This window comes from Tigriopus californicus, chromosome 1, assembly GCF_007210705.1.
Source record: "Tigriopus californicus strain San Diego chromosome 1, Tcal_SD_v2.1, whole genome shotgun sequence".
In the NCBI taxonomy this organism is placed as follows: domain Eukaryota; kingdom Metazoa; phylum Arthropoda; class Copepoda; order Harpacticoida; family Harpacticidae; genus Tigriopus; species Tigriopus californicus.
This window is the reverse complement of record NC_081440.1, coordinates 16348582-16361592: the sequence shown is the minus strand read 5'-3', so window position 1 is coordinate 16361592 and position 13011 is coordinate 16348582. Positions and strand designations below refer to the sequence as shown.

Here is a 13011-nt window from a genome sequence, read left to right as displayed (position 1 = left end):
TCCATTCAATTTCGATCCAACATTTATTGTCGAATACATGATGTCATTGCCACAAGTGAGTTTACATAGGTACCAGGGTAAATGGTCGTATCAGGTCATGTCAGGCATGAAGTAGGTTGAAACTAATTTTGGGTCGTCTGATTAGTCGGTGACTCAGAATGAGCGATACCATACTGCACTGTAGATATGTAACCTATTTCCATTCGACGTCGACTGCTTCTCGTGTTCAACTCACAATTCTGGTCTTTGGAAACAATCTAAGGTAAACGAGCCCAAGGTCACTTCATTTGTCCTCGGACGGAGGTAGAGGTACCTGTATCACGCATACTGTACATACGTACAATAGTACAGTAGTACGGTAGTACGGTAGATGCGTTCATGGTTGCAGTTTTCTGTTTTCGTATTTCTGATAGGTACCTGATCGAGTATTTAATTTCGATCGAATTGTACGATAGTACCTCAACACATTGGATTCCCATCCATCGAGAGAGACAGGACCATGTTGTCCGTCGATGGTCTTGCTAACAATTGTGCTTTCGGTTGTTAACAACCCTAAACCGAAGTTTGATCTGGGAGGCCAACTACATGTAGCCTGAGTCGTCACAATGGGCAATGGGAAGCTGTGACTGATGGGAGCAAAGTGTTTTCCGCATAAGGGAATCCACATCACCCACCGGTTCCTTGCCCAGGGAACTGTCAGGGTGCTTCTCTGGATTGATGAGCCGCGGCACCTTCTTCGGGTCAAAAGTAGAAGTAGAGTGCACGCATTTTCTTTGCTCTTTGCCAGTCTCATATGTACTATGTGCGTATATAGTAAACTAGTTGGTAGTTGGGTAGAATTGGGCGGGTGAACAACTTTGGGCCTGACCTCGGGCATGGAAATCTAAATAGAGAAATCTTAAATATCCAGGTCTCGGGTCACCGTCCATTTGAGCTTCGAGGTGTGGCTGAAAAGCAGGAGAGGTCAACACTCAAGTAAAAAGGTCCATTTTCCTTTCTTATTTGATGACGTCCAAAAGCAAATTTTGAGAACTGAAGCAATTTCTCCGTACTACGAGTATTTCACTTACCAAAATAGGTTCAGGTTCACTACAAGACATACAAGTCATTCAGGCAGGGTTTCGAAATAAATTTCATTCACATCAATCATCGCTCTATCTTAGCTACAAGAAAGATGACGTTATCATTGGAAAGGCATATGTCTTATCTATAGCTTTTGCCATTAGCAAATTTTTATCACATCAAAAATCAACTCAGAACAATGAATAGAAAGCAATAGAGAAAAAAAATCGTATCCAAAATGCCATAAACTGGACCAAATAAAAAAAGTGAATTGACCAGTTAGTTAACAATATATGTAGATGTCAAGAAAGGCAGTGGTAAAACCGAACCCTTGGCCATCTTCTCACCTCAACTTTGAAGGATGGCTGCTGGACAGAAACGTGCTTGCAAGTCATCCGAATCTTGAAGATGGTCCACGGAGAAGATTTTCTCGGACAAGAAGTTTGCCTTCTGCGTGAGGAAAAAGTAGGTTACGAAAGGAAGGAGCGATACAAAGGGTGTTTCGGATCGGAACTAAGCATGGTTCTGGAGTGTCTTGGCCCCCGATTGTAGAACATTGCCACGAATTATGTTTGCATTTTTTTAGAAAAAGTTGGATCTGAAGTCTTCTAGCTAGTATTGAAGCATACAGTTTTGCCATGGCTGAAGGCCAAAAAACCCTTGTGTGGCTATGCATTGGCCCCAAAAAGGCCCCACTCAAAACCAGCATTCTGGTGCAAGCATTTTTTGGTCCGAATTTTACGACCTTTTGGTCGTAAGGGAACCCAATACATAAGCCCCGCGAGTATTTGGCCGGTGGCAATTTGGAATATAAGTCTAATAACACCCTCCCTCAAATCTTAGCGTAGTGAGGACAACAATTTGGAAAAGGGGACACTTTGCCTAACAAAAAGGCGAAGGATGGATACATTGAGGAAAAACATATTCCTAACGTCTAGTGAATGTTGTTTGAATACCCTGTAGGAATATGAAAGCCAGAAGTGAAGTTAGAGCCGTCTTTATTTCCAAACTGCGACGTTGGTCTTTCAACAAAATCAAACATTTCAAGCGTCTTCCTCAACATGGACCGTATCTTTACATTGGAGGCTCATTATACCCGCAATTGGTCCAATACCTGCGCTCGTCAGGGATGCGAAAGTAAAGACAGTAAAGTTGTCGGGCAGCCATGACATCGACAATGATACAAAAAAAGAGAAATCTTCCAAGGTTGATTTGCTACAATCTCAAGGAGGTGGTTATGCCTGTGGGCAATCTTCAACGCCGAAGCCAATGATTAGTTAGTTGGCATGATCTTCAGGCTTGTGCCAAGTATGTTGATGTCTCTCGTTGGGTGTCAAGTCAATATACAGTACGTAGCGACTAACGAGACAAGGAAGAGAGAAAGCTGAACTGGCTCAAGCACTTATTTTGAAGTTCCGCGACTTGGGTGGTCACTCAATCCAGGGGAGTCCTGGGATAGTTCGCAAGGAAGTTCAGCACACAGACCCATCCAGTCATTTATTTCTTGGGCTTGTTCGAGGCTCTCGGAGGTTGGCCTTCGTGTCTCCTTGACTTTGGACCGAGTCGCTATTTTTCTCTCGTTCCCTTTTTCTGGCTCTTGTTTTTCGATCACACATCGTCCGGAGGCGAAGCGAATGTTTAGAGTACTTATGGTCAAGGACATCTCGACTCATGGAGGGCAAGGGGAGCATGGAACCGATGGCTCCAGTTCAATTGAGAGATATTGTGCCCGAAGTCAGTCCGACAGGATGGGTGTTCTTGTTTGTTAATATTGCACGTATGTAAAGGAATCTGAGACGGCGAATGCGCAAGAACATCAAGGTATGTTATGTGATGTTCTATGCGGTATTTCGAAGCAAGTTTGTTGATGATCGTGCTTATCTATCTATCCTTTGCCTCCGCATGATCTCGAGGTCCGATTTGATTAAGTAGTGTTCAGTCGTCTTGTGATGTTCCTTATATACATGTTGGCCAGGAAGTTGTGTTGTTGTGGTTTGTGGTCAAACTGGTCACCCGCAAGAACATGTCCCAGAGTGGAACCTCTCGCCTTGTTCGTTGGTTGTCTTCCTTTGATCCACTTTTTCTCTCTCTCTCTCTGTCTCTGTCTCTCTCTTTCTTTCTCACTCACTCATTCACTCACTCACCCATTGGGTTGCTTGCTTTCTCCCTCAAGAAGAGGATAAGAACGATTGAGAACAATGAAACCTGGTGTCGGAATAGTCACCATCAGTGGTTCGCCCGCCGATGAGAAACCACGCAGATGAACCCACTAACCAACACATATTTGGCATGGTTGTTTAGGACTATCCAAAAACATGAATATCAATGCTTTTCCATCCAAGGGTTTGATCCCCAAAGTGCTTGCACCGTCATGTTTGAAGGTGATTTTCGATTTCCCTCGGAGTTCATTCGATTATTCTATGACAATAACAGAGCCCAGTAACAGCGATAGTTGCATTGACTTATTGAATGCAGCGTTGATGAAATTCGTGGACTGACCGAAAGACTAACAGAGTGACTGACTGACTGACTCGACCACCTTCAATGACCTGAGTGATAGTGCTCGTGCCCTCATATCTGATGTGTTGAACACGGACTAGTGATAGGCAAATTGGAGGGAGCCCAATGTACAGATGACCTGATCTGATCTATCCCAGGGTGTCCTCCCTCCCTGTGCCTTGACCTCGAGCTCTCGACGCAGAACACACAAACGTACTGAGCCCATTTTTATTGCAGTACGTACCCGAACGTACATAGTACACATTCATTCTTGTTATAAGACAGGGTAGTCCTCGATTAACGTGCCTTAAAATTTCGACAACATTTTGTGACTTAATTCACATTTAAAAAAAATAGCATTCTTAAGTGAGGATACAAGCCGATAAATATAACTGCATAAAGCTTTGTCAGGATGTTTCATGGCCACTTTCCTTGAGATGATATTTTGAACAGGAAATATGTTTGAGTTCCAGGCAATCTTCACTTTAACCTGGGACCATACACTCAGACTACCCTGCAAGGGCAAAATCAAAATCGACTGCCACTATTCATGGCAAAAAAACGAAAAAAAACGACCAGGCTATAGTCAACTTGATGATGGTTCTTTTAGACCGTTTTTTCTCCATCATCCAACGTTGATTGGAACCTTTGCCTTCAAAATGTTGAGCTAAAAAACATAAAAAGATGTATTCATTTGCTATCGGCGTAACGTTGCTACGCTAATAATAGTAGTGTGTCAGTATGTAGTAGTGGAACACACCACTGTTATACTACGACTTCACATGCAGACTACAATACAACAATACATAGAGCCGTTTTGGTTAGTGCACATCTACGCACCGCACGCTTGCACATTAAAAGCGAGGATTCTTTGGATAATCGTGATAAATCGACACCACCACTGACATTGGCTACATAGCTGCATGGGATGNGGGGGAGAGGGGGACTTTCATGATCCCCTCCTTCATATCTAACCTTTCAAAGCTTTACTGCGAATGATAGGACACGAAGATCTTGGCAAATGTTAGTCATTTCGCTCATTAGAGGACAACGATGTAGTGTGCAGTCAGTATACACCCAACAAGAGTAAGCTAGAATTTGTATTATCCCAACAAACAACTGCATCCATCGCTTGAGCATCGGTCTGAGTGCAGACGTCAAAATAATCCTTTGTAAATGCCAATTGCGCCTTGAATGTTATACCTACAGGGCAAAAAAAAAAGAGTATTTTCGCAAGTCTCGAAGAAGTCAAGCGTAGGAAAGATAGCGCTCATAAGACGGCTCATAATTGTCAAGCAAAAGATAAGGCTTTTTATATTCTTATTAACAAGTCAGGCTCTTGTTCACTCGTCCTAGACCTTTTCCAGATGCGTGCAACGAATGGACATAATTACAATCACATTCTTCTTCTGGACTTGATGATCTTTATTCGTACTTCAGGCTTTCTTTACCTATAAAAAGTTCAACCTTGGACCCACTCTGACCTGAAACGAAAAAAAGAATGAAGATACTCTGCCTTCATAGACCAAGTTATTCGATAAAACACCCATAACCTCATAGTGATTGGAACTGCTATTTCAGGCTCTGAACATTAAGAGTTACATCTGCCAAGGATTTTGCTTTTTCGAACACCTTTAGCGCACACTCTCGCCAAAATATAATCTCAGCCTATACCAGCTTTGGAACAGAGGTCCAATAGTTTGGATCACAAAACTACTCAGGTAAACAAGTTAAAACCAATGTCTATAATGGTATAACCGTAACCGAAGATAGGGCCTAGGCAAAACGCTTTTAAGGCTTCTATTTATACGGCATTCGCCATGGGAATGCAATTACTTAAGGTCTTAAGGGCCGGCCGTGCTCAGCCATACTGGATAGTAGTTAAAGAATTTCTAATTCCAAAGTTTTTAGAATATTGATTGTGAACACTTAAGGTATTTCCGTTGCTCAGGAAAGAAGGTAAACTAAGAGTGACCATTTCTTTCTTAAATTCATTAGTTCCTAGGATATTCTAAACGGAGTTGTACGCTTTTAACCACTTTCATATCGAGGAACTCTGGTGACTTCCAAGTCCCCGGCTAGATTTTAAGATTATACAATTACTCTTGCCAATTTAGCACCAAAGACCGACATCTAGCAAGGAGATTACCCTAGATCATTAGCTTGAAAGTGGCTGAACAATGTTCCCATTTTGAATTGGCGCAAAGAGTGCCTTGAGAATTGAACTAATGTATCACTCACTAGTGTACGTAGTATTTATGGAGTGAAAGATGATGACTGGCTTTTGCAAAGAGGTTTAAACCGAACCCCATCAACTTGGAAACAAAACATCATTTAAGTTAATCGACTTTTGCTGTGGCGAAGACTTCACCTCTCTACGAAAAATAAGCCGTTACACAAAGTATGCATCGGTAATTTGTGTCCCTTGGATATTGAGTAAGTGGCCAATAGTGGAAGATCAACCGCATTTTCCATTTTCACGAAACTGTGTTTATCAAGGGAAAGNTTAGCTTGAAAGTGGCTGAACAATGTTCCCATTTTGTATTGGCGCAAAGAGTGCCTTGAGAATTGAACTAATGTATCACTGACTAGTGTACGTAGTATTTAAGGAGTGATAGATGATGACTGGCTTTTGCAAAGAGGTTTAAACCGAACCCCATCAACTTGGAAACGAAACATCATTTAAGTTAATCGACTTTTGCTGTGGCGAAGACTTCACCTCTCTACGAAAAACAAGCCGTTACACAAAGTATGCATGGGTAATTTGTGTCCCTTGGATATTGAGTAAGTGGCCAATAGTGGAAGATCAACCGCATTTTCCATTTTCACGAAACTGTGTTTATCAAGGGAAAGAGCAACAGCAAAAGAACCAGACGTAGGGGTTCTTCGCCCAAGAACTAAAGAAAAGGAAAAATGGCCGTTCCCGTTCTTCTTGGCATTCGTTTTTAGGCCAATGTTTTGTGTCTCATACGGAATCACAATTGCCGAAGGCAAAGGCTAAATTAGTGCACCCTTTGATCCATAAACGAGAAAGACATGCCTAAAAACACATTTGCGTTGATGTAATAATTATAAAGTTTCTGCCAAATGCGTTTTCCGCAAGTCAATTTCAAGGAATACGCCAAGGGTCCTCTTGTCCTCAACGTCGGGAAATTGGAAGAAAATGTCTCCGGGGAATGATAGGCATATCCTCAGAATGAAATAGACTGAAATAGCACCAATCGACGTTCCACATCGTGCAACTGCAGTGGATACATCATAAAAGCCTTGGCTGGCTTGAATCATGGACGAAATGTACCCCCTTCTTGTTTATGTCTGTTTAGCTGGGAGCCCCCTGAAAGGTTGACATTTTATAGGCTATCCCTGGCTTGGCCCAACTTTTGACCATTGCTTCTGTTCTTGCTTGTTCTAGGTTTGTCGTTGTTCATCGGGCAAGTGATTTACATCGCCATTCTCAAGGCTGAGGTAGGGTCCAAGCTGGTTCCCATCTCGCTGCTGTCACCCCCTCGACTTACTTATCAGTATGGGTGGTCCTTCTTGCTCCTTGTGATTTCCTTCCTCTCCTGCGAAGCTGCCGGAGTCTCAAGTATCTTTCTCTATATGCACCATCATCAGTATCGATATCTTTGCCGCCAAGACGAGAGCCGAATCGGCGTGCACCTGCTCAAGAACTTGGCAGCTCCGCTGACAGGAGCTGATCAACTGACAACAAATGGAGACATCATTCGAGAGGCCATTAATAAAGCTGAAGATGAATTGGAGCAACAAGAGGAACACGAAGACACGCGCGACATGTCAAGGTTCATGGACCACAAGCACATACCAACCATGACAGTGGCAGAAGCGAACAAACGGCGAGACTCGGCGGAGAACAACCCCGTTTGGGCAGTGGGGAATGGGCGGCTGAAGGGAGCACAAGGCGTCACAAAATCATTGGCTGTGGTGGACCCCTTCCAGGCGGGGGTCTTTCCGCCCGAGAAAACCACTCGCTTGGTGTCTCACCCCTGGAATCAGGCGCATTTTCACCCGCGACTCAATGGGCAGCTCAAGAGCAGCTCAGGATCGCCCCCCAAAAGACGGGCGGATATGTTTCTCTGCGCCCGCCATCGAGCCGCCTCATTGCGACGCCATAATCGCAGGGTCGATCATGAGTCGAATCTTTTCGAGTGCCAGGCCCTACCCAAGCAGAGCCGGCATCACCATCCAAGTCATCAAGCCGCCCAGTATCCTCGAATTTCCGATGGTAATTCCAGTCAGGAAGACGACGAGGACGAGGATGACAGGAGCGAAATCACCGCTGACGGTGACGACGAGGATAGCTTTCGGGCTTTATTGCATCAAGAACGGCGCAACAATGGGATGCTGTCGGCTGACCGGCATCAGCCCAATTCGCACGTGCTTTCGTCTCGGAATCCGCCTCACATCACCATGGATTCATTCACGAACCCGAGCTTCTTTCAGCCTCACCTCGATTCTAGCCGTGCTCATTCCGCCCCTTCGCCCTTCTGTCCTGCCTCCCACCACCATCCCACCTTGCCCAACTCCGTACCTCGCCCCGCCACGGTGGCCGAGGGCTTGCCGGAATTTCATCAATGCTGTCAGTGTGTCCATTGTGGCTTTACCCTGACCAATGAGGGTCCCAGTTCGTCCAAGAGCCACCATGCCGCCGGTTGCAGAGGTGTCAGCGTAGGTGTTGGTGTTGGTGATCCCGACCCTGACAGCTTCTTATCTCGAGCCTCAGTCATGCATTCCTTGGTCGGACCTCGGAAATGTTTGTGTGAGGATTCGGCGCATCATTCGGCTAGCGTGACCAGCCATCATAATCTCATGCAAAGTCCACCGCTTCCCCATTATCCCAGTGATTGTGGGCTCTACGAAACGGGCGTGGGGGATCCGTTCTTCTTGGATCAGGATACCCGGGTATGAAATACCCTCAATATCCGGAGGATACAGCTCATTGTTCATCAACAAATTTGTGTATCACAATGCCAGCAGAGTCCACAATAAATCATATTTATGTAGAATTCTGATCAAGGATTTGAAGCTGTTCTTCTCATGAATGAAAGCTTTGTGGGTCAATGGAAGAACAAGAGATTAATGTTAAGCCTAACCTTTTGACCTTTTCAGGTGTGTCCTAGTAACAATATATCCCGAATATTATAGGCTCTTTAACGCCCTAATCACGGGACACAGGGGTTTGAGTATTCCGTAACGATATGCACTGCAATCCTTTTTCCCATGTACCTAAAAGGAGACGTTCGTTGAGTTTTTCGTTCATTTGGTATTGGAAATAGGAGTTTTACGCTTGCAATTGCCGATATGTGAGATATGGCAAATGTACGAAATACTCAAAAGACAAGGTACAGAAAATGCCAATTCAATCACAAACGAGAAGTTGTGGCTCAAGATTTAACAATTCATATACAGTACACTAGCTGAAGTAGTTTTAGTTGCGAAACATCACCAAGGCACTTACTATTATTTTAGTTATCACTTCTTTCATTTTATGTAATGTTCAACGGATATTTTTGATGAAATGATTCAGCAATCTGAACCTTTCTACTTCGAAAAAATGGAAATTAATCCAGAAAAACTGAAAGAATATTCAAAAGATGTGTTTAGACATATCTTTTGAAACTTGATAAGCCACATCCCACCCCTTAAGTTGAGAAAATGTATTTTTTCAAAAAGTTAGAAAAGTGGGTGACAAAGGTTTTACAATGGCAAAAAGGTTATTTTTAGCCCCTTTTAGACTCTTTCCTGGATATTTTTGTTAATTACTGCAACACGGTGTACAAAGAGCCCTATCAAGTTTCAGATAAATAATTGAATACATTTAGGCATTCTTTTTGCTCTGAAAATCATAAGGACAACTTTGGTTATGTTGTTTTATGGAATTATGGCCCACATTGGGACTGTACAGTGTTCAGAGAAGGTACGAAAGGGATCTAATACAGTATGTCTTCAAAAGCATCCATGAGCTTTGTCCCAACCCAGGATTTAGGGTCAATTCTAGTGATCCTAGAGCCCTAATGTGCGCATTGAGAGCACCTTCCAGTCCTCGAGAATCAAGGCTGGTTAGAACAATGAAGTTCACTTCTCTTCTTCTTTCTTGGGCTCCTTCATTGTTTAATTTGCTTCCCTCTAATATTCGTAAGGAATACGTAGGCCTTGTAGATCCGGTTGCATCTTTCAAGTCAGACTTGGGCAAATTTTTAAGTAGTATTCCAGGTCAACCTTACATTCAAAGACTAGCTCGGTCTGCCCAATCAAACTCATTTGTAGACCAAATATCATTTGAAAATTGAATAGGAAATAAAGAAACAAAGTATGACCTTTATTTTAATAGTTCTTGGGATTTCATTCCTTGTAGCGTTTAGAAAAGCCCGTGAAAAAACAAATCAAAAGAAAAAAAAATGTAAGCCTTACAAACCTAAACATAATAATACCGAAATATTTTCACAAAACCTGAGTAATGGAAACTGGGAGCCCACTTTTTTTGAAAACATACTTTATAATCATGCAAAGTACAATAGTTACACATTCACTTGAGTTCTGAAGATAATAGTATGTATTACCAACGGTATTGCATTGCATGTAATAACAGGCAATCTAGAAGATTTGGGTTTTCTTGAAGATTGTTAAAATCATTAAACACTGTTTCTTTAAGACCTCATTGATTTTTTGTGAGATTTGCAATTATTGTTGAACTCCGTGAGTTTTCAATGATTCTAAGATTTTTTTACTTAGTTTTAGAGGGTGTCAAGTAAATAAGGTAATACATCATTTTGAGCCATTTTGAGATTATGCAAGAGAACGATCAAATCCCACATAACTAAGCACCGTCTGGCCGCTTCTTAGTTATATTGCGATAATGTTTTTGGGCTTTGCCAAAAAGTGAACATATGCATAAAGATATGTAATAAATGCGATTGATGCTTAAAATGCAGCTAAACCTGTTTTAGGACATAAAAAAAAATAATGCTTGTCCTGACCGTCTCTAGTGATGATATTTGGCATGTGCTAGGCGGGGAATCCAAATTGGCGCGTTTCCCAAAATCATGGACAATGTTACTAAGCTCCCATTTTCAGCTTGAATGTGTTGAAATGTTGTAGAGAGTATTATTGGCCTATTTAATGCTCTATATTTGCAAGCCCTTCACATCAATGACTGACCGCACGCAAGACCTGGATGAGGAGAGGACATTAATCAAAAAAGGATATTTGATATGTTGGCCTTGTTCTCCTCGATTGATGTAATCAAGGAAAATTTTATCGAATGAGCAAGACTGATGAGATTAGATACTTCAACTTAGCCCCAGATAGGTAGCCCCCAGATAGATAGGCCCATACATAGCTCCATTCATAGGAGTAAGGTCTGGACTATTATGAGCCCAAATGAGCTTCATTACATGAACATTCTATACAATATGTTCCTTTAATTTCAATGTCTTAGCAATACAGGGTGGTAACTTGAAAACAAAGGGTCGAGAATCATTTCCGAATATTGCTTTATCTATGATCGTATTCACAAGAAAGGGCACAAATGCAAAAGGACCTTGATTTAAATTCGGTTTGCATTTTGCTTTTGTAGCTAAGTACCGGTATGGTCTTACTTGGGCATAACACATAAAATATTGGTCACCTGAACTTTTGGAGGTCTTTAAGAAAAAGTGATTAAAGAATTTGTATTGGTCCATTTATTCCAAAATGGCCAAATCCCAAGCCATCAACATGGTTTCTTGACTAAAATGCTCGCAACTACAAACTCATCGAACACTTGGAACATGTGAGAGATGTAGTGACAAAGCATGATATTAGAGACATCGTCTACCTGGACTTTGCAAAGGCCTTCGATAAGGTCAAGTCAAGTTCCTCACAAATCGGAAACAATGGGTTAAAATCAGCCATCAGTGACCAAATTCAAAAAGAGACCTACCTAAATAACTTCCTCTCAACCATTCCAGGCCATCCCTCGATACCTGGGTATTATCAATCCGCAAATTCAAACTCGATTTCTGATTGGATTTACTTTCGAGTGTTTGTGCGACCACCTTTTATGCCTTGAATCCATTCAAGACATCTGTCTGTGTACAGTAAATAAATCATCGTTATTGTGTGTAACAAAAGGGGGTTGGAAAAACAGTTTGCGATTTTGGTCAAAATAGTTTTTTAGGTTATGAAAATCAGCCCAAAATAAGTTCTGAAAACGCTAATATAAGCTATAAAAAGGTGAAAAAATGTTTTTTTTATATGTTTGGTAATTCTTGTGCTACAATTACAATACTTTTGAGGCAAAAAATGCTTGATTATTGCTTTTCACGATCTTCTTGCTTTTTGGGCTCAGAAATATCGTTTTTCTTTGATCACNCTCTCAACCATTCCAGGCCATCCCTCGATACCTGGGTATTATCAATCCGCAAATTCAAACCCGATTTCTGATTAGATTTACTTTCGAGTGTTTGTGCGACCACCTTTTATGCCTTGAATCCATTCAAGACATCTGTCTGTGTACAGTAAATAAATCATTGTTATTGTGTAACAAAAGGGGGTTGGAAAAACAGTTTGGGATTTTGGTCAAAATAGTTTTTTAGGTTATGAAAATCAGCCCAAAATAAGTTCTGAAAACGCTATTATAAGCTATAAAAAGGTGAAGAAATGTTTTTTTATATGTTTGGTAATTCTTGTGCTCCAATTACAATACTTTTGAGGCAAAAAATGCTTGATTATTGCTTTTCACGATCTTCTTGCTTTTTGGGCTCAGAAATATCGTTTTTCTTTGATCACAAATGCTTGTTTTTAAACATAGTCCTCCCAGGCTCTTCTCCCTAAGTGTTTAATTTCAAGGGATTTGAACGATATTTAGGGGTTCTTGAACGCAAAACGATTCCAAAAGTTCAATCAATCAGAGCAATTAGAATTCATGTCCCTGGCTGAGCAGAGGATATTTGCCTCAATCACAACCACAGGATTGCGAACACCCCGCTCTCTACTTGAACACGATCATGCGATGGCGCAGTTGGTAGGACAAGCCAACCCATTCGACAACTCGACTCAGAGCTAAAATCTTATGAGGTAACACTTGATTTCCTGGAAAAGATGTTAACATCAGAAGGGCATTAATATGAAAAATTCCAATATAGTGTCTAAGCCAACATTATTTTTTATTTTCACACCTAGATTGAAATAAATACAATTGGCCTTGAAAAGAATTAAATAATGAATTATGTAATTCCGTTAAGCATTTCACGAGTTTTACATCAGTTTCAATTTGGTTCCATAGACATGAAATATTTGTCTGACAATATTGATTGATTTTGCTTCTGGATCAAGCAAGTTGTTTGCTGGGTCAAGTTGACTGCTAGGTCAGGGTGTCTTGGGTTGAGTCGTCCTGAGTCGAGTTGTCTGGGAACAGAAATACTCATTTTGACTATAGTTACTATAGCTGTA

At 41.6% G+C, this 13011-nt stretch overlaps 1 protein-coding gene across 1 annotated transcript in view; it reads left to right on the top strand.

Annotated features, from left to right (window-relative positions):
• The window catches only part of LOC131884462 (uncharacterized), a 38967-nt gene extending 30109 nt beyond the window's left edge, over nucleotides 1-8858 (top strand). The window contains exon 4 of the mRNA XM_059232256.1: nucleotides 6974-8858. Within this exon, the coding sequence (XP_059088239.1) occupies nucleotides 6974-8487 (1514 nt within the window). The 3' untranslated portion in view covers nucleotides 8488-8858. The remainder of the gene's footprint in view (nucleotides 1-6973) is intronic.
• The last annotated feature ends 4153 nt before the right edge of the window (nucleotides 8859-13011 follow it).